The 22,214-nt window shown below is 38.1% G+C and overlaps 4 protein-coding genes across 7 annotated transcripts; 1 reads left to right on the forward strand and 3 right to left on the reverse strand.

The window, feature by feature from the left end:
* Positions 1 to 1,199: 1,199 nt before the first annotated feature.
* LOC122014970 lies at positions 1,200 to 6,470 on the reverse strand. Of its 3 annotated transcripts, XM_042571555.1 has the most exons (7): positions 6,170 to 6,470; positions 5,482 to 5,533; positions 4,995 to 5,399; positions 4,040 to 4,122; positions 2,272 to 3,955; positions 1,842 to 2,043; positions 1,200 to 1,751 (listed from the first exon to the last, which is right to left on the reverse strand). In XM_042571555.1, the coding sequence occupies exons 3-7, from the start codon at positions 5,359 to 5,361 to the stop codon at positions 1,541 to 1,543; spliced, it is 2,547 nt and encodes an 848-aa protein (XP_042427489.1). In that variant the 5' UTR covers positions 5,362 to 5,399; positions 5,482 to 5,533; positions 6,170 to 6,470; the 3' UTR covers positions 1,200 to 1,540. The 3 variants fall into 3 exon arrangements, with proteins under 3 accessions (XP_042427489.1, XP_042427479.1, XP_042427496.1); XM_042571545.1 differs by lacking the exon at positions 5,482 to 5,533; XM_042571562.1 differs by lacking the exons at positions 4,995 to 5,399; positions 5,482 to 5,533.
* A 655-nt stretch (positions 6,471 to 7,125) lies between these two features.
* LOC121998425 (protein TIFY 5A-like) lies at positions 7,126 to 7,869 on the reverse strand. The gene is made up of 2 exons (XM_042553361.1): positions 7,668 to 7,869; positions 7,126 to 7,577 (listed from the first exon to the last, which is right to left on the reverse strand). The coding sequence occupies exons 1-2, from the start codon at positions 7,770 to 7,772 to the stop codon at positions 7,344 to 7,346; spliced, it is 339 nt and encodes a 112-aa protein (XP_042409295.1). The 5' UTR covers positions 7,773 to 7,869; the 3' UTR covers positions 7,126 to 7,343.
* Positions 7,870 to 14,853: 6,984 nt separating this feature from the next.
* LOC122039045 (PAN domain-containing protein At5g03700-like) lies at positions 14,854 to 16,320 on the forward strand. Its single transcript, XM_042599061.1, has one exon. It carries the CDS (start codon positions 14,854 to 14,856, stop codon positions 16,318 to 16,320), a length of 1,467 nt encoding a protein of 488 aa, XP_042454995.1.
* Positions 16,321 to 16,842: 522 nt separating this feature from the next.
* On the reverse strand, positions 16,843 to 22,191 carry LOC122014995 (protein LOL2-like). Of its 2 annotated transcripts, none has more exons than XM_042571594.1 (7): positions 22,012 to 22,191; positions 21,386 to 21,532; positions 19,961 to 20,074; positions 17,613 to 17,722; positions 17,398 to 17,472; positions 17,241 to 17,312; positions 16,843 to 17,176 (listed from the first exon to the last, which is right to left on the reverse strand). In XM_042571594.1, the coding sequence occupies exons 2-7, from the start codon at positions 21,492 to 21,494 to the stop codon at positions 17,135 to 17,137; spliced, it is 522 nt and encodes a 173-aa protein (XP_042427528.1). In that variant the 5' UTR covers positions 21,495 to 21,532; positions 22,012 to 22,191; the 3' UTR covers positions 16,843 to 17,134. The 2 variants fall into 2 exon arrangements, with proteins under 2 accessions (XP_042427528.1, XP_042427520.1); XM_042571586.1 differs by having other exon boundaries at positions 21,386 to 21,540; positions 22,012 to 22,151.
* Positions 22,192 to 22,214: the final 23 nt, after the last annotated feature.

The following is a 22,214-nucleotide window of genomic DNA, read 5'->3' on the forward strand; positions in this document are numbered from 1 at the left end:
TTAGCTTGGTATTTTAGAACATTTCATTGTCAGTTAATTGTCTTTGTTTCTCTAATGAGGAACCTTATATTTGCACTTAGTCCTTCCATACTTCAAATCATCATGGGTCTTAGATGGTCTAGATGATAAACCTGTTGGTTTATTCAAGTCTCTTTTCATTGTTGTATCCTCAAAGAAGTAAAATAGAATTTTTAATTATTAGCCATTGTACATTAATTCTCTCCATGTTGGGCCTGATATAATAGATATCAGGCTCAACGTGAAAATTTTTACCGATTTTTTTATTATATTTTAACACCTTCGATAAGTCAAAATAAACAATGGATAGTATATTTGAACTTCTTGCAACCTAAAACTCAACGGAAACTAAAATGGTGCAATCTCATGTCTCTAGATCAATCAATGGGTTTTGACCGAAACTCATTGATGGACCTAAAGAGCTCTGATTGTACTTATTTCAATTTCTGTGGATTTTTGAGATTACAAGGAGTTCAAATTTATTATTCATGGTTTATTTTAGCTTCTATAAATGTATTAAATATTATCAAAAAATTAACTAAATCTTAAATGTCGTTAGACTGATATGATTTGTATAACATGCCTATGCTATGTATGCATGCAAATAAAAAAGAGGAAAAAGAGGAAAGGAAAAATAAAATAAGTTGCATACATAGGATAGATGAGAGAGGAGATAGGAAAGAGAAGAGGGAGAAAAGAAAAACAACAGAAAAAGTAAGATCTGTCAGAAGGATAAAAAAGGAAATGCACTTGAAAAAAATATGTCCTTTGATAAATACCAAAGTAACATACGTATTTTGATCAATTAAGATTTCTAGATACGTCATTTAGTAAATTATCGTAAAAAGTAAAAAACTATTTAAACTTTTATGTATCCAACACGTGGCAAAGATAACTCAAAGCACCCCTAATCGCCAATCCCTTAACGAGATGAAGAGCAAATCACACCTCTCTAAGTCGGAGGAATTTTATTTTTCAAAAATTATTCTCAAAGATTCGATTCGTATTTTCATGTAACAATCTACTCTCGTGTAATAATTTACCATCCAAATACCAAACTCGTAACACAATCTACTCTCGTGTCCATGGAACATTTTATGTACCCAACCTGTAATAACGGCGAGTTGTTGGTTAATACAAAAACAAACAAACAACAATGAACTTATTCAGTACAGCAAAGGTGCTCAAAAAGAACAATCTACGAGAGGACATTGAAGCACTTAGCATCAGGAAATAACAGAACCATTCAAAGAACTGATCATAACAAAAATTACACCTTCAATCTATCCACACTCAGGATGCCACAACATTTCAAAATCCTAGGTAATCTACAACACTAAGAAAAGACAACCTTTCTCCGATAGGGAATTCACCCGATACACTGTATAAACCAACACTTTCAACAAGGTTGGCAAAATAAGCCTCTATATATTGCAGTGCCCGATCAATGATGTTTGGATAGTATCTTTTGGTGCCAGGATCATTTTCAGGATTGTGATGGTTGATATGTATCAATATATACTCAGCCATCATTAACAGCGTTAATGACACTCGCACTGACCACTTTATCGATCACAGCAAAGGATCCATCAGGTGGAACATCTAACAAGTTGAAGCCTTCTGCCTCGACCATTCCAGGATCATCAATCCAATCTCCGGCATCGTAGTCAGATATGCTTATCTGGTCATATTCACCATCTACAAGGCCCTTGTTGTCGGCTGCTACTGTTTGCCTAAGGGGCATCATCATTTGATTAGAAAAAAGTGTACTTGCCTGTTCCAGCACAAAGTGGACTAAGTATAGATTCAGCTATAAAACAAACCTTTGTTGAAGGTGCAAGTTATGGTGGACGAAGCTAAGATCATTTGACCTTGAGTGCTCTATTCTATTCTTACTCAAATAAATACATTGATTTGCATAGCTGCGCCTTCTGAATGTGGTCATGCTGCATGTTTGGCTCAGGATCCTAACAGCAAATCGCTGGAGATCCGGGTAATCAGATGCATACATAGACCACCATGTAGCTGTACAAAGATTTTGAGACAATGCGTAGTCCATCAAATAAAGAACATAAACAATAGTAGTAATTAAACTCCTCATTTTTATCAATAGTCAAGATAATGAGATAAGTATGGTAAACCAACAATCTGCCTTGATCTAACATAAGGCTCTGCATGGCAGGAGCCTCTAGGGCAGAGGAGTTTCATAACGGTGTATTTCCAAAGTAACAACCAAGTGAAGAGTAAAATTACCTGGTGATAGTGATTCACGACCCCTTAAAGCCATTGGACGGCTAAAGTCCCCAATGGCATCTTCATAAAAGGATTTATGCTTCGTGATATTGTCTTGTGCCGTTAGATCAGGTTCTAGAGTCTCAATGCAATCAAGCAAACCTTTTTGAACAACATTTGTGATTGAAAATCTGGAGCTATAGAAAACAGAGGGATTGAGATAGCAAGCAGCAGAATGCAGTGGGCTGTGGAATTCTTCTCTCAGATGATTTATGACTTCCAAATACGGGAAGTAATCAGATTCTTGGTTCTCAAATGCCAGAATGATATCTTGCTTTGCCTTTTCAAATGCATCAAATATATATCCCATAGGTGGTCTTTCTCCACTTTCTGCAATGTGAAGAACTCTAATAAGTGGTTCAGAAACCTTCAAGATTCTTCCACATGAGTACCAGAATTGCAAATCGAATACTATGTCCTTGACATCCATTCCTAGTCTCTGCTTAGATAACAATGATTCCTCCCAAGCATTGCAAGTGAACATCTGCTGAATAGAGTCCTTGACTGCGAAAATGTTTTGTAAAGTCAGAAAATCTGTAACTGACTGTGTCACAGAAGGTTGAATGATGTCTCTGCCATTTGTTATCTTCTTCAGCAAAGTAAGAAGCGACTCGTCGTTATAAATAAACTGGGAGATCTTCTTTGCCTTTGCCATTATCACATTCACTTCACCCATTTCACTTAACTGTTTAAGCATTAGCTTGATGCACTGGTTTGCGCATGCGCTCCAAAAGAAGGTTCTGTATTTTTCTGTTAATACCTTCCCTGCAGCTTTATACCAAGATGCACCATCTGATAAGAACTGCACAATATTTCCAGCACCTACATCTTGAACAATACTCTCAAATAAATTGACAAGTCCATCCAAGGTAGTCTCAATTTGAGATACATCTACTGACTTGAGAAACATAATCCCCTTGGGACAATAGATAAAGAAATTAATTATGGTTCTGCCAATCGTATCAATGAACCTGTCAACCATCACTGTACAGCCTGTGACTTCCCATGACTTGCGAAGCTCTTTGCAAAATTCTCCTACTTCATTAGTACATTTACCTAATAGTTTGATTCTAAGAGAATGACAGGAGGGAATTTTATATCCAGGCCCTACTACAGCAATAGCATCAGCCATCTTTTGGAAGTACATAGAATTTACTGCAGTCAACGGTATGCCAGCCTCAAACATGAATTTTGCAACTGCCATATCAGCTTGGTCTATGTTTTCCTGTGAAGCAAAAGACACAGGAATCATAGGCTGAGGTAGTGTTGAACCTTGTGTCATATGCAACATCTCCACTTTCTTTCTTTTATTGGAATTTCCCTCGTTAACATCCTTCCCTCTTCTTCTGTGAGACGCAACTATCGAAGAAGTTGAGGTCACATTAGGATCATCACCATTATACTCTTCTGCAGTTTGCTCCAAACCCTTAAAGCTCAGATGTTGTTGCATTTGTGCTTTGACATCATCAGGTACTTGGTCACATGGTGCAATATTGCCTCTTTCTCCTGCTAGATGTTGCTTGAGGCGTGAAATTCCACCACCTAAGATTACCTTGTGGCAGTATTTGCACTGTATTTTTTGCCGATCACCATTCACCATTAAACCATGAGCCCATCCAAGATCTGTAGCTCTAGAAGGAAAATCCTTCGAGGATTGGAAATGCAAAGAACTAAGATACATAGCAAAGCATAGTCAACTTAAAATGAATAAAGGATTCTGGCAACATACTTGCTCCTTGTATTGATTATTTCCAAAAGTATCAAAGAAACCCCTTGTTTCAACCTCGAATTGTTGATCCATCATTTTTTGAGCTAACAAAAATGAAATATATGTGAAGAAGGATCCATGTCTAGAAAGAACAAAATGCTGGAGGAGAATGACAAAAGTCTTAATTCCACACAAGTGCAAAGCTTAAACTTCATAGTAGATAACATGATGCCAAGCATTATCATGCTGATGCTTGTTAAAAATCAGAAGAATTTCCATAAATCATAAACCTCAGCACATTCAATTAAACAAGGCTATTCTCTCCCAAACCAGCTACCACAATTAGTACAAGTAACAATATTATATGAAGTATTAAATCTTGAATGATACTCAAGCGATTATATCTCATTGTGCTAAACACTATGTTAGAATAATGAGGAAGGACATTAGTTGCTTGGTCAAGTTAATCAATTACATTCGAAAATATTTCTTTAGTGTTTCACAAAATTCTACAAAATAGTTGCAAACCAATTTTCATGTCTTTAGGCTATGTATTCCAATACTACTTTTCAACCTTAAATATGTTAATCTGACAGCTAGTTTTTATTCTTTAAAAAAAAACATATCCTCCTGTAACACAAAATAACAAACATGTTCTTTTAAATATACATGACAATAAACAATGAACTAGGAGACCATTTCATAAAACTAAAACAATCTTAATCGATTCATTCTTCTAGATTTGTTGACATGAATTCAAGTTGTAAGGACCAACATGATTGTAAATAATTAAAAAAAAAAACATGATCATGAATGAAAATCAGATAAAAAGATCAAAAGAAATTCATAGGCAAAACTGTAAATAATCAAAATTCTTCTATGAAATAAAAAGGCTAAAGATAACACCATAGTAAAAGGTGATATTATATATAATCTAATACGAAAGAAGAAAAGAAATGGAACAATAGTATCATACAATGAATTTCCACATCATTGAAGGTCAGTAATTCATGTCTAGCATCTATCATGTCAGGATCGGATGCATCGGATTCCACACTATAATTAGTAGAAGTTGGCACCCCTGATGTTCCCTCGTCTGTCTTTCGCCTTCTTTTGTTCGGCCTCCTTGGTTTCCTTGTGGCCAGGTGATGGGCTATGATCTCCCTCACTTCTTTGGGAACAGCCTCACAACCCTTGATCTCCCCCTTTTTGCTTGCCAAGTGCTTCTTGAAACGTGTAATACCTCCAATCATGATCCTGTGGCAATAGTTGCACTTGACATGATGCCTATGGCCTCCTATCATGGTACCATATTGCCAACCAATGTCTGGAGGACGAGGCATTATGATATATTTACAGAAATGAAGCTGCAATCTCTACCCTGAACAACACCAAATTACCATTAAGAGTTGTGCTGAGAAAAAGCAACTGATTCTCTAAGGTTACAAAGATTAGAAACAAACGTGATGAAGTCTTTCGTGCTCTACTTCCTCTTTGATTTCCTGTTTCTTCCTCCTTATTTAAATATAAAGCACAATTACCATCAAGAAATGCAAAGAATTCATTGGATATAGACCGCAAAATGTACAGACATAACAGCTTCAGATCATTGATTGACATGAAAACTGATATCTTTCATTATGAACAACTATCCCCTTCTGATGCTATGGAACTATGACCATCAATGCTACTTAGTGCTGGTGTAACAACAACGAGAGCAGAAGTTGAACAAACAAATTGAATTTTGACGGAAGGCAGCACATGAAATGCAATGAATTAGTACAATCAGATCGAATTCAGATCAACAAAGACGCAACATGCTATGCCGAATGGTTTGAGAAATAAAATGGTTATTGTGCCATGAAAGTTCATTCACATCTTTTTTTTTCTCACAAGGATCAACTAAAAATATAAAATTTGACAAAACAAATGCACAAAACAGTCAAATTAATCACATAAGCAATAGAAATTAGCTCACTCAAGTCCTAAATTTCAATGAGGAAAAAATAAATCTTTTATTGCAAAGCTAAACGGAAGAAGTGAAAAAAAAATTAGAGAACGCCAACGTTACTCAGCAGATTTCAAGCCGTTTCCACCTATTGATTCCACAAACAAGCAGAAAAGGAAAAGAAAAAGTAAGGTAAATCTAACCGAATCAAGGAGGTGTCGATCCAGCTCCTTCACCGGCGTCGGCAACGGCGTCGTGCCCAGGCGATCGCGCCGCGACCGAATCCGCGAATCGGGCGATACGGTGCGCGTAGCGTAACGCCACGGCGCGTGGATCAGAGCAGCGTGCCGGGTTGTCGCGTCTTCCGATTCAAAACGAAGAGATCGGGGGATTCCGCGATGTCGGTTTGGGAAGGGAAATTGGTGACGATATGCGTTTTTGGGGGAGGCCGATAAGAACCCTCGTTCCGTCTTCCGAGATGTTAACGCCGCTCGTAACGGGGGCAAAATGACCGTCATAAATAGCCGTATCAGGTTCACGAAATCCCAACCTTCCGTTACGATCCGGTTTATCGTCCATGCGTTTTCTTGGCTCGATAAACGGTGCCGTTACTCTCACGTAACGAATCATGATCGTTACACGACTGTGATATCTACTCCATATTAGAAACTATACATATATACCGTCATTAAAACATTACACGTGTAATTTTGATGAAAAATCTTTTCTTTTTTCCCTTTGGTTTTATTTAATGATTATTATAATAATTATCATTCCAAATTAGAAGCCAATTGCCTAAAAATGTGAAAATATATATATGAAAAAGGGGCAAGTAATCAAAACTTCCCCATGTTTTTTAAAAAAAAAATAGAAACGCTTATCTTTTTATTTTCATTCTCTTTAGTTAATTGTTTAGGTGCCATTGAAATGTAAATTGACTCAGAAATTACATTTCAAAGTTTAAAAGGGTGGAAAATTGCACTCAACTAACGTTAAATAAACCTCCAACTTTAGTGGCAAAAAAAGGACAAAGTATCATTAAGAATCACAAGACTTTGTTGGGGAGAAGACAAGAACGATAGTACGCAGGAATTCACTAACGAACTTAACTCTAGTACTAAATTTCATCGTAGAGAAGAAAGAAAGAATTAAACAACAATTAAGCTAAGACAAATCTATAAACAAACTTCACAGATGCATGTCTTCATCAGACAGGTACAGCAACTGTAGAATACAATCAACTGGCTAGAAATAGTTTTTACTTGGAATCTGACATGTCAAACAACCTCAATCCCACCATAAACATGTCAGCCAAAAAGTTGGGGAAAAAAAATTGAAACACACAGATAGATGAGAAGAACAATTCTTAATCCGAAATTAAATATTATGATCTGTGCACTGCATGCGCTTGAGGTTGGCATGAGCAGCTGCGTAGGGAGACGCTAAGGCATTGTGGATTCTGACCTTCCTCTTCTGCAGAAACAGCTGCAGAGATCTCTTCATGGACAGCCCCGGATTGAGCATGGCTTGTGGAACTATTTCGTGCTTCATCATGACTTTCTTTTCTTCTTCCATTATCTCCCTCTTCGCCATAGACAGGATCGCTTTGGCCTGTTCAGTTCAGCAAATTAAAGATCGATGTCGGATCAAATAATGTTCAGTGATAATTAATAATATTGTGACTGTGGTACAGAGCTGGACCTGGATTTCAGTGGCGCTGCAGACGCTAACCCTGCCCTTGTAGAAGATGGTCATTTGCTTTTGCGGCTCGCCGGTGCTTAGTGAAAGACTGAGCTCAGGCTCCATGGCCTCCTTCTTCTTCTTCTTGTTCTTCTTCTTCTTCTTGTTCTTCTTCTTGCTCTTCCTCTTGACCTCCAGTTGGTCAGTTCAGTTGAGGAGTTTTAAAAGCATTAATTGAGGATCACGTTGAAAACGAGGGGCATCGAATTAAAAATCTTTAATGATTCGAATAGCAGCGTGCTGTTCTTTGCCTGTGAGGGTGATGTTGATGGCAACGAAAGCAGAGCTAGCTTTGTGGGTTTTTTCTCGTGTGGAAAATCGAAAAGTGGACCTGGATCTTAGTGATCAATGATTAAATTTAGAACAAAGATCATTTTAATTGGGTGAATATTATTTAGTCAGATAAAGATTCAATGATTGAGACTAATTCCTATCTCGAAACTGAGTTAGGAACACGTTAATATTTTAGGTAATGCAGATTTTAACAAAATTTCAAATGTAATGGAAGAAAGGGCTGTTTCGTGTGAAATGATACATGCCAGCCTACATGAAAAGCATTTTAAGGAATAATAAATACGTACAAAAACTGCTAACATCTTTTAATCATTTAGTAAATCTAGATATAACGTGACAGACAAGATTAAGTTAAGATGACGTGGTAATTAAAATCAAGATGAAATGACAGTCTAAATTAAGGGGAGATGGTAATCCAAGTCAAGGGAAGGTGATAGTCAAAGGGTCACTCTCAACAAGGTTTGGCTCCTCACCCAGTGCTAAAGCCTTCAGTATAAAGATAGTTGGCCTAAAAGCTAGTTGGACCAAAGGGGTTTAATGCTCTCCACACTATTAAGACATCTAGTTTATATTCAACCAATCATTATCCATTCGGGTTCAAGAGAGACTTGACTGGCCACAAGGTCGATCGAGGGTAATGTTGAGACAGGTCACAGGGACCTAGCCTTCCGCTCTGAGTACCTAATATGCAATGGGTCAATCCAGGGACGGATCCAGGAATTAAAAGTAGGCTGGGCTAATTATGAGTTGATTGAGTTTGCCAAAGATATTATAGAAGGGGTCCGAGTTTACTTTACACGAGCACATTATCATCTTACCTTTTCCTATATTTTATTAAATTTTAAACAAAATTATATACGAATTTATAAATAGAACTGTAAACAATTTATAAATAAATTAAAATTATATTTGATATATTATTTGAGGTAGATTAATAACATATTTAAAATAAGATTAGAGATAAAAATTCTATTTGAAATTAATTTTATCTGATTAATTTTAAAATAAATATATAAATAATTTTTTAATCCAACTAGAAATGTAATATTTTTATCTCAAAATTAACTACGGACTTTTACTAGACGGAAATTTATATATATATATATTCTAATTTTCTTACAGGGAAAGAATTATTGATAGGGTGAATTAATATGTGTCTAAAATATTTATGTAATTAAATTTATTAGTTATTGTTATGTACGGTAGAAAGATCTTCTTCTTATGTGAGATGACCAAAGTTGACTTTGAGATAGAGGTGTCAAAATTTTTCAATGATTTTGTCAGGGCTGGGCTACAGCACAGCCCAGCCCTTACATAAATCCGTCCCTGGGTCAATCTAACAGCCGATCAAACATATGAGTTTTCATTGTTTATTCCCTCATTCTCCTGTATATGGGTGGCCGAGTATAGAGCTAAGTAGAGTTATAAGACTCAGTATCCTTATCTTCGCCAAACAAACATACAAGGCAAATCTCAGAAGAAATCCAACCAGATTTCTAGAGCTCAGATATCACTTCAGGAACAAGTCTCTCAGTACAAGGACGATCAACAAAAAGTATGGATCGGGCCTCTTAGGGCTCAGTTTCCCATTTTCCAGAAATAAGTATCTCTGCATATGGTCGGTTGATTATAAAAAATCGTTCGAACCTAACGGACTTGGTTTCTCATTACTTCATAATCAAGCCTTCAGCATCACATGACATATATCAAGGCAACCCTAAAGACCGAACGTCCTTACAAGACTCATCATCTCTCTTATATATCGATATGCCAATATAGTATATAGCCAGTCAGCTAAGTTAGGAGACAACCTTGTCAGAGAACAACAATCTGTTAGAGTTTGTTAAAGAATATTATTTTGTTGTTACTAGAATATTCAATAGAACTTTCTTCAAAAGTAACTCAACACTTTTTATTATCTGATACATAATGAAAGTATATTCTTTCAACCGTCTCATTAATGACGTTAGTTACAAAATAAAAATGGTGCACATGGATCTCAAATGGTGACTATACACCTCTCAGGTTGTACATATTCCCTTACTCGACAACTTCAACACCCGACATTCTCTGTTATCTCATAATTACGAAAGTTATAGAGGTGATATATGAAGGGGATCCTCTCCAATAGCAAAGTATGCTTTTAACATAATTTTTACTACGGTCACGCTCAGCTACACATCTATTGTTCTACTTTCCGCTCGGACACTATATTAACTTGAGTGTCGGAGGGTCTTCGTCGAGGACCCCTTCCCTAGTTTTTGACACTTACGTTTGACTGCTCTCTTGAATGTGTGCAAGGAGGATTTTTGCTCTAGTTTGTGGTATTTTCGCTCTCAGTTAACATTCCAGCCACCTATCAACGCGCCATCTTTCTAACTTCAGACAAGATCACTCATGGTTTACCTTCTTTCACACCTACAATGAATATAATCAACTTTTACTATAATAATATTATTTCATACGTAAAATGATACAAGTTAGTATACATGATAAATAGGGAAGAAAAGATACATATTATTATTAATTTTAATTGATATTAAGGTGGCGTTTGATTCTTTCCTAGAAATGGGAATGTGAATCGTAGTATTGTGGAATGGGAATGAGTATAAGTGGGTATCACTTTTAAAAATAATGTTTGGTTAGTTGAATATTTTTTATCGGAATAAACCTAAATTTTATTTTTTACCCTTAGAAAAAAATAAGAGAAAAAATATATGTGAGAGAAAGTTGAATGTGAAAGAAAAATATGATGAGATAGAATGATGAAAGAGAAAGTGTGATAAGAGAGAAAATATGATGGGAAAGAATGAAGAGAGAAAAAGTGTAATGAAAGAAAATGAAGAAAGAGAGTGTGATGGGAGAGAACATGTGGCAAAAGGCGATTCGCTCGTCCACAAAGCCCCCACCAACTTGTCCCTAGGCCAATACAAAGGAGGTAAATCACGGGTGACTACTAGCCATTAGTGCAAGTGGACAAGGCATGAGAGATGACATGCTCGAACATGCCAAGTTTCGACCAAAACCTCATGTGGCAACACCCCATGCCTTCGCGCCACCCCGAGGGAACATGATGGGTGAGAATATGATGAGAGAGAATGAGGAGAGAGAAAATATGTTGAGAGAAAAAATATGTTGGCAAAAAGTGAATACGCTCGCCCCCAGCGCCCTCTCCAACTCGTCCCAGGGCCAACATGGAGGAGGTAAATCACGGGCAGCTACTAGCCTTTAGAATATCAACTTGCACATAAGGAAAGTATTTACCTCGACTTTGCCAAGATTTGAATCTCAGACCTCATGATGGCAACACCTCGTGCGCTAGCTACTAGACCGTCCCGAGGGAACAAATAAATAAATGGGCTGTTGCGAGAGAAAAAATATGATGAGAGAAAAAAAATATGATAAGAGAGAATGAAGAGATAGAAAGTATAATAAGAAAAATGAGGAAATTAGAGAGTGTGATGGGAGAGACCATGATGGCAAAAGGCGAAAACGCTCGCCCCCAACACCTTCGCCAACCCGTCCCAGAGCCAACATGGAGGAGGTAAATCACGGACGATTACTAGCCTTTGGAATAGTAACTAGTAAATAAGGGAGGCATTTACCTCGGCTATGCCGAGATTTGAACCCAGCCGTCATAATGGCAACACCTCATGCGTTAGCCATTAGATCATCTAGAAGAGATGAAAACTGTCTGACTAAACTTTTTATAGTGACCGACCTCACTGTCGAACATATCAGAAAATCCCCTAAGGGATTTTTTTGAGGCGCGGTACCACTGTGTCGATAAGAGTCTACTTGTCGAGACAACATCTCAGTCAACAAACCCCTTCATAGGAGGATTTATTTGTTGCTAAGGGAACTCAAACCCGAAACCTAGGCAACACATGTCTCCATGTGTACCACTTGGGATAAGTCACTTCGACGTGATGGGAGAGAATATGGTGGCAAAAGGTGAATACACTCGTCCCCAGTGATGGGAGAGAACGTAATGAGAAAGGATGAGAAGAGAGAAAATATAATAAGAAAAAAAGTATGATAAGAGAGAATAAAAAAATAGAAAGTGTGATGAGAAAAAAATGATAAGAGAGAGAGGACAAAAGCTGGTGCCCCGTCTGAATATGTGACCGAGCGGCCGTCTCGCCCGGTCCGAGGTGTATATATACTTGAGTGCCCTGGAGGCCGAGCGACCAGCCCGTCCGGCCCAATTAGAGACAAAGGGCTTAGAAGAGGACAAAAGAGGCAGCTAGTGATATCATTCTCGAGACCTCTGCCGCCGACAAACAGCATGGTCGACTGCCGGGTCGTACCAAGGATCGTACGGAAGAAGTTTCCGCTGTCGTGGCAGAGATATGCTCGGACAATTGTGGTATGACGTCAGACATGCTTTTTTGACACAATCATTCTGAAGTATGCTTTGAGGAACGTGCATGCCTCGGGAAGCGTGCACGCGCCTCTCCGGGGTCTTATATAAAGATCCCCGGACTTCGACGGAGGTATGATTTTTTTCTCCTCATCTATTGTAGTCACTCTCTATTCTGCCTCTGTTTCTTTTCGCTATCGCCTGACTTGAGCGTCGGAGGGTTATCGCCGGGAATCCCTTCCCCGGCCCGATTTTGTTACAGGTTCATCGGAGACTTACGCCACTACGGAGATTGCCTGGGAACAACGAAAAGTACCATGTCCTCAGTTTTTATCGATTCAGTACACGAACATGATCAGAAGATATTCATAGTCGTCTGGATCAGACGATCCTCTTACTCAGATCTACTATTTACTGGAAAAAAAAAAAATTATAATTCAATACAACTTAGTCTCCATCCTGAAATTCTTTGGATCAGTCATTTGAAAATCTAACACGGCACCTGCTAGGCTCCGGGAAGAGGTCAGGATAAGTATTATTATTTCACGTGAAAGGACATCTTACTGTACGTGATAAGCAGGAAGAAAAGGACTAATGTGTTTCATGTGGTGATGCGGAAGCAGTGAAAAACATGAAAAAAAAAAAAAAATTGGACAGCTGAGGAATTTGTCGAGTTGCACCTCCTTTATTAAATGAAAATGAAAAAAATATAATTAACATTAATTAACACGATTTAACATGAAAGTGGCAAATTTAGCACGAGCTTAAATATTCCTCGTCCGTCAATTACATTTGGGAGCATTGATGTCAATAAAGTTTTATAGGTAAGAAGCAACTATTGTATTTATTATGTGGGACCCTAATTAGATATTGGTCAAGATAATTAGATTCGGCTTGCTAAATAATTGATCACTATGATCAAAAATTAAAATTTGCAATTAATTTATTAATAGCCTCGGGCAGGATGCCATGGTTAAGTTCTCAAGTATCTAAAATTTGAAATTTAATTATAGTAAATTTTAACTGTCTGGACAAACCTTATACTTTTTTTAATTTATCCTTATACTTTTTTTAATTTATCCAGATAATAGGTAAGAATTTTTTTTGAAGTTGAATTGACTACCTTTAAAATTAGTCAAGCAAGAGACTTAGATATCGGCCGCTTACCAAAAAACAAGAGAAATTATATAGGTAAGAAAATTAACGTTGAAATTGCATTGTACCATTAAAATTCATCTTCTCTCCTTTCGTGCTCCAAAAATTCAAAAGGGCTAGCGTGTGGTAAAATTTATGTCTAATTGTTATATAAAAAAATTATGTTTTGAAAATTTTCTCTTTATCCACTAACACTATTAATTTATATAAGAAATAAATTAATATATTTATCACCCATATACAGTGGTGGATCTAGAAATTCAAATATAGAATGATGATTTCTACATGAAATAAAGGACGATATCCTCTATCTCCACACTAATGCCAAGATAATATTGGTATGTATAAATCAGTACCAAAATGAATAGTGCCAGTTTGATGGTGTCAACACCATCTTAGTACTAATTTATAGAAATCACCACCACAGTAATAATAATTTGTAAAAATTAGTATTAAGATAGATAATGTTTGTTTGGTGGTGCTAACATAACTTTGATGTAGATTTATAGAAATTAACAATATTTTCATGTAATTAAAGTAAAGAGAAGATAGTTATGCTTATTTATTTATTTGATATGTTATTCATAAGATTTAGGATTTAGATTTTAAGATTTATTGATGAGGAAACAACTAGTATAGGTCTATAGGATGAGCAGGGTATTATGCGTATGTGTCTGAGGGGACCTGCGTGGTAGGGTTGACTGCCACCTGTTACGCTGGGACCCTCAAATGCTCACGCGGGACGCGCATCTGATATGGACAGCATAAAATGCCTCAATAAAATAAAGGCTAAGTAAACCTAACCGCTATGTTTTTTTTTTAAGTTTATACTTTTATCTCTTCTGCACGGTCGTCAACGCAGCAGCCACCATCAAATATCAACGGCCATCCAACTGCAGATATCAAAAAAAACTCGAAAGTCAACGTAGATAAATCTAATATTTCTTTCTAAAAAAGGAATTTGTTTAAAAAAAACGGAGAGAAAAATGGTCTAATTTTAACTTAGATACACCCATTAACTTGTCAACTTCGAGAGAAAGCATAAGGTCAAATCCATCCGCACGCCGTAAAAGTCAAAATATTGCACTCATAAATAAACGTTCAGCAGAAACAAACAAAAAACGGCTCTTATTTCTCCATAGTGCTCGTCTCTTTGATCAGGCATCAGCTTTTCTTTTGTTTCGAGGAGTAAATTTAAAAGGATCATCTTTGATTGCATATCCAATAATTATTAATCGGCTGTTGCCAGTAATTAATGGATGAAACCAGTTGGTTTTGTGACCTACGCTTCCTTTGCGCAGCAAAGGCAGAGTTACAGTGAAGGAGGTCTCTGCCATGGCGGCCGCGGTAAAGGTGGTTCCTTTTTCGACTCCAATCTTTCTTCTTGTTTACTTGAGCACCACCGTTGCAGCTTCTTCCGTCGGCCATGAGATTCACAGAGGCTTCTCCGTCGCCCACGACACTTCCTACTCCCAATTCCAGCCCCTGCTTGCCGACCCCACCGGCGTCTTCTCCCTCGGCTTCCTTCGGGGTGGAGACGGCGGCTCCTCCTTGCTCGACCTCGCCGTCCTCCACCTCCCCTCCTCTACCGCTCTCTGGCGCGCCACCCTGGCGCGACCCCTCCGCTGGAGAGCCGATGTTTCCTTATCCTTCAACGGGAGCCTCGTCTTGTCGGATTCGGAAAGGGGGATTATCTGGTCGACTCCCGCGGTCGACGCCGGCGAGCGCCTCGTGCTCCTCGACTCGTCCAACCTTCAAGTCCAGAAGCTGGCGGCGGGGGGCGCCGTGGTGGTGCTCTGGGAAAGCTTCAATTTTCCAGCGGATACGCTGGTTCAAGGTCAGAACTTTACCTCTGCCGCCGTTGTTAAGTCTTTAGATCAGAGCTTCTCGATGAGGGTGGCGGAGAGTTACGTCGCCCTTTATATGGAGTTTCCCGGAGGCGTGCCGCCGGTAATATATTGGAAGCACGCGGCCATGGAAGCGAAGGCGGAGATTGTCGCCGGCGGAGGAGCGATTTACGCGCGGGTGGGAGAGGGTTTTTTGGGGATGTATCAAACGGACTCCGCCCCTGTCGACGTGCTCCCATTCAGCAGCTTCAATCGAGGAATCCGTGGGCTCCGCCGCTTAACCCTAGAATCCGACGGCAACCTCCGAGCTTACTACTGGAACGGCACGATCTGGGTCAGGGACCTCGAGGCCATCGCCGACCGCTGCGAGATCCCTGCATCCTGCGGCGCCTACGGGCTCTGTGGCAACTCCGGCGGATGTCGCTGCCTCGACGACGCCAGGGAGGAGGAGGGAGGGTGCCTCCCAGCTGCCTCCGGCGACTTCTGCGACGCCGCAAATAACGAGTTCGGGATCTTGAGGAGGAAAGGCGTTGACTTGGCGCACAAAGAGCTGGCGGCACGCGAAAAGGTGGCGTCTTTGGAGGAATGCGAGGGTTCTTGCGAGCAGAACTGCAGTTGCTGGGGCGCGATCTACAACAACGCTTCGGGCTACTGCTACTGGTTGGACTTCCCGATACAAAGTCTGATGGAGGCGGACCAGAGTAGGGAAGGGTACTTCAAGGTCAGGTCCACGAGCGGAGGAGGCGGCGGCGGCGGGAGGGTGGTGGTAAAGGTGGCGTTGCTGGCAGTGGGCGGCATGGTGTTGGCTGGAGCGGCGGCGGCCGTTATTGCTTACTTTGTTCAGAGGCAGCGACAGCGACTGACGGCGAGAGTGAATGGGATGGTGGAAGGGCTAGCGCCGGGGCCTTACAAAGACCTCAATTCAGCTTCGTTTCGATCAATCGAGCTCTCGTAAACTCCCAGATTGCTCTTGTTTTAACCATTATAACATAGTGGTCCATCATCCATGATCAATGGCAAAATCACAATGCTCCGAAATGTTCAGCCTCTTTCTTGAACGCTGCAATCTACCAAAAAAAAAAAAAAGACATCAAGAAAAAACACAAGTAAAAATACGAGTATCAAAGAACAAAAGAGGAACTGAGTCAACTCTATCGCAAGCTAGAACTGTCGAGATTTGCGGCAATGGAACTCGAGAGTGAAGAAGATGAGGTCGAGCAAGGAAGATGCCGACGATCAAGGAAGAACATGTGGCGCCAGACATGGAATGACACGTATCTGAATTCTCTTATCAACTATATTTTGTTTTCATTTTATCTTCACGGTGATATCATTCATCATGGACAATGAAAAGAGAACTCGATCTATTCAGTTCAATGAAGATAAAGGAGAGGATAAGGAAAAAAAAAACATGAATCAGATAACGCCGATGCTAGAGAAACCTGATCAAGTTCCACCGGCTGTCATAAAAAAGAAGTTAAGAGAACAATCTTAAGATAATAATGGCTCATCATCAACGCATACACATGGAATTATCAAGAATTCTACATCCTGCCGTAAATAATTAGGTATGCACATTACGCACCACCCAGGAACATTCACCATTGAGATCGAAGTCATCGAACACTATAGACGGGTAGACTGTTAAATTTTTACAAACAATGCATCACAATCAATAAAAAAAATCTGAGTTCTTTGATGGCGAAACTCCATTCTTTTTACGCAACAAAGGTATAAACACATAATTGTTCTACACAACAAGCCCAATCTTATTTCTTCCCCGTAGTGACTCCAACAACAACATTGCTCACCTGCATACATCTAAATTTTTTTAATGGTCTTTAAACTTCGTAGAGAACACAGATCAAGGCTTACCAGTTTTCCACTTTCGTCCACTGTCATGGGATTTTCAACCACAACTGTTGTATTTGGAACTCGAGAAGAATGCTACGGAAACCACAATAAAATGAATAAATAAAAGAATTATATGAAATAGTGAAAGTTAAGAGAGTTAGAAAGCCGAATACACAACTGATGTTGATGGCCGGATAGGTGCAGTCTCATTGGGCCTTGGTGCTTCAGGGGCAGGAATTCTCATATTTGGCATCTTGAATAACACAATGATTGTCAGAAAAGGTAATGAAAATAGGACGCAACCACAACTAAGCCTTATCCTACTAGGTGAGATCAACTAAGATGATGAAATAGGATGAAAGGAAAAAAAAAGAAGTTACACTCAAATTATACCCCAACATTAGTAATGTAATGGCAAATTGCACATTTGACAGATGACGCTCCATATGGGTACATCAGTGTTGTACGACAATTGCCGCAGTTCACATGAGAAACTTGATTTGCTGCATTTAACAAGATATAGGAAAGCAGATTCAAAATCAATCAAAATGTCACCATAAAACAAAATTTCTACTCACTACGGTTCACATACTAGTATCAATTGTAGCAACCATAGTAATGTGTGTAGTAAGGATTGAAGAATCATGAGTGAGCATGCCGATGCTTCGTATATGGTTTCACTTAGTAGTCAGTTGATTCTCCAAATTAGTATTGTGTAATTTATGAGTTAGCATTGATGCTTGAAAGCTGTCAGTCCAAGTGTCATTTATAAATGTAATTTATCTGTTAATTAAATAAACTCGCAGGTTCTGTGAAGAGCACAAGATCATTTGGGTAATCAGTGCCAGGGACGGGACCCTATCAACTAGCTCATACCATGGATGACAAACAGCTCATCTTGGGAGATAACGTGCTTGGCTTGGTAGAGCATCTTGACAACATAAGCTGCAAGAAGACTGGAGAGGTCGAGAGGCGACTAAAGTGAATGGACCTTCATAAATCATAATTATGATATTACAAAATTACTAAATAATAATATTAAATATATGTTGCATGTTTTTTCCATATAACAGTGCATGGGCCTTCAAAATGATATTTTAGAAATGCTAATATTATACATTTGTTTCTTATTCCCGTATAAACATTTAATAATTTTGAACTAAGATACCTAAATATTTGATTAGCAATTTAAAATAGTTTATTTTGATTGTTACGGTGTCATTCTCAATACTGATAACATCTTTTTTTTCAAAATATTATCATTATTTAAGTATTACAAGATATTAGATCTAGTATCAGATTTACAAAATAGTTATACAATAAGGATATTTGAATTTATGGATGCTTTTTTTTCTATCCAACAACTTATACAGCTTATTATTAGTTTTCATTTTCATTTTCATTTTCATTCATATTCATATTTCTTTATTTATTGTTAATTATTGTGTTTTATATGATAGTTCACAGCTTATTGTTTTATAATATACCTCAGTGCTTCATAAGTTAGACTTGATTATTAATTTTTCCTTAAATCAAGTTGCTCCCTCTCTCTTATCAACACAGATACCAACTTTCCACTGCTCTTGGATCTCATGTTCATATCTCTCTCTTCCACATTAATCTCTGGATGCTGTTTTGTCTTGTGTGTTGCATCATTTCAAGGTACAGATATTGCATAGTAGCATGGGATTCAAATGAAGGGCAACAAGCCGATGCTGGGTGGAATTAACTAGTAGACATGTTTACTCCCACATTTAAACATTATATTTCTCTACACTAGGGAAGAAATATATTGATTAGCTGATTGTAACAAAATTTGACCAAATTTCATGCCAATTAAATAGTATTCTCTCAATATGAAGTTTATTTTCAGCCAGGTAGATTTTGAGCATGTCATGAATTTCAATGAGAAAGTCATGTGCCCCAGCTGATCACGATCCAACTCATCTGACTGGAATAGAGTTGACGTTTTTTGGAAACAATGGGAAAAACATTAAATCTACGAGAAGACTCACTCTACTACAATGTTAAGGGAATATAGTTGTATTATATGAAATGCATATAAAACTCCCTCATTATTCCTGATAGCTAAATACTCCAAGCAGGATTCAATTTATACAAACACTCGTATAACTTATAACTATCAACTCTGATGCTTTATATATAATCATTGTTTATTATTAGAAATTCCATCCCCTGTCCATGAGGGTAAAAAATTGACTTAAAAAAATTAGCAGCAGTTGAAATATCATGTTAAAGAAAAGCTATACTAATTGAATGTCTAAAGAACTGGACTTAAAAAGGGAGGTTCCTTCCCAAATCCCAACGATTTTCTGACATTCTTAAATAACATTCAGAGGACAAGAGCTGAGGAAAAGAGTTCCTCAATTTTGGTTGTGTGAGAGATGGACTTCCTTTTCTCCAATTATTATCACGGATGATTAAGTTACCAACCTCTGATACAGGTGACTCTATAACTCTTGAACATTTCATTGTATAAATGGAAAATTATGGAGGTCTCACAAAAACATGTAGTCACTCCTCACAAAAGATGTCATGGAGGACTGTTTTTTATTTTTTGTCGGTATCCGCATTTGTCATAGAAGCAATTTTATTATCTCAATGCACGTTTAAGAAGATAGTGCATATCTTAAATAATTGTTGTAAATCACTAGAAAGTGATGTTAAAGTTAACTAACCAAGAAGAAGGGAAAATCAACTACAAATAAAGTAATAGATACCTGATATAGTGTGATTGATTGTGTTACAGCAGGAACATCTTACACTTGTTGCACCACGAGCATACATTAACATTGTTCGACAGCCACAACATAACAATTGAGCCATATCCATTCCTGTGAAGTTCATATTAGGCTTGCCTATATAACTAAAACGATAAAAAGAAAAATTATCCGCTTAAGTTAAGAGGAACAGTAGTACCTCAATTTAACATATAATGCAATAACAAGTATCTAAGGGAGCGTTTGGTTTGTATTTTCTAGGTTATTTTCTATTTTCAGTTTTTGAGAAAATGAAAAATGCGTTTGGTTTGTATTTTCCACGTTGTTTTCTAAAAAACGAGAGAGTGTTTTCTAAGAAAACAAAAACTGCAGAAAAGTCATTTTTCAAAAAACGGAAAAATGCAGTTTTCTGAAAATGAAAACGAAAATACAAACAAACCAAACGCCCCCTAAGCAATCCTGGTTAGACAAAAAGATGAAACCGCTGAGACAATAATTGTTGGTTATAGAGCAGAAATGCATAGCCCTCTGCACCCACAAGGGCATCATGTCAATTCTAAACTGTATAATGTTGACTAGGCAAGAAGTAGCCTAATATTCATGCCTGACTGGCAACAAAAACAGATGTCCTTTCCATAAAAAGGGGAGGCAAATAAACCCAGTTTCTCACCCTTATGAGATTTAAAAGCTCTTAGAAAGGCATTATGAGACAGTGAAATGACTTGAAACTCAATTCACTACTATCAGTAATCAACACCATTAATGTGTTCTGATGAATAATTGAATATCACAGAGCCAAATTAACATGGAAATTGAATGGATATGACTCTGTCAAAGAACCCGTTGAGATGTTGTTACAAGACAGTTGACCAGAACTATTGGGGCCAAAAGTATTGAACTATCAAATGATAGGAGAAAAATGCAAACCCAGATATCAAATCCTCTTGCATCTCATAGGTTGGTAAGAGAATAGAGGGGGAGGAGGGATAGTATACCCAAAAAGTTGAATTTCCTTGGGTGCCTATATTTTTAGTGTAAGTAAATTATATTAAACTAACTAGTTTGCTATGTACACAAGTGACTCATAGGTTATTCACATTGAAAATTTAAACTGCATAGTACATGAGAGGCTATAGAAACAAAACAAAATCATCCAAACATAAGCATTACTTGATAGTTGTTCACAACAGATTTTATAAGTCAATTTATTTTAGACAAAAACTATGTCTACTTGTATGTTAGACAGTAATATAGTTTATTAATTACTGTTGCCACTTGATGTTGAAACGCATGGCTGAAAAGAAAAGCAACTAAATGTTTGTCGTAATGGTATCAGGTTGGAAGCATAACTTTTTTTTTTCTTTTGCCACAACCAGATTTCTATGATATGAAAATAACTTAAATCAACAAACGTAAATGGGGTACCTGGAGCAGCTCGGGTGACTGTGCTGCATATCGCACAACGCACCTCCATCGATCCCCTTGGGTAAAGAAGGACACTCCTGCATCCGCAGCAAACAATTTGGCTCTGCATAGCTGAATCGTGTCTATCACGACAATTGGCTGCTGATCCTACGATTCTCGAGATGCATAACAATACGAAATCAATCAATAAAAAAGATTGTACACTAACAATAAAAAAAAACTCATAAAAAAATACGCCAGATAAGAACCGAGATAACATTGCCCATGTCTAATGGACGAAAAAGGTCAAGAAAAACAACAAATGTTTAATCGTCGATATATTTCCCCAACTGTAGAAAAAGAGGCATTGCGATCAACGGCTAGACACATAGATACAATCTTTAACAGAATAAAGTTCGAACAAAAAAAGTGCAAATATCTACATATAAACATCCGATTAAGAATAAAAGAAGCTATTCGAGTAGCAGGGTTGCCTGAGTCACAGATTGACAGCAAATCGGGAAGGATCACACCCAAACAAGCAACAGCGGCAAATAACAGGGCAAAGGAAAAGGTACCTAAACATCGAAATCGAAGATACCTAAAAAGGGAATGATCAAGACAAAGAAGACGAATCATGGAGGTACCTTTGCCTCGACGACGGATGGAGCAATCAACGAAGCAGCTGTGTCCTCGTATCCTTTGGTGGGAGAAATGGATCAGGATCCGTTGACGGAAACGAAGCCGGGAGCAGATTTCTCTCCCTTTCTCGTCTTCTGTTTCTGTCCGCGTCGAGGTAGAATGACAGATAGCGTGGCGACGGAAGGAAAAATGGGGATGTGAATTTATA

The sequence above is a fragment of the Zingiber officinale genome, chromosome 1A, assembly GCF_018446385.1.
Source record: "Zingiber officinale cultivar Zhangliang chromosome 1A, Zo_v1.1, whole genome shotgun sequence".
In the NCBI taxonomy this organism is placed as follows: domain Eukaryota; kingdom Viridiplantae; phylum Streptophyta; class Magnoliopsida; order Zingiberales; family Zingiberaceae; genus Zingiber; species Zingiber officinale.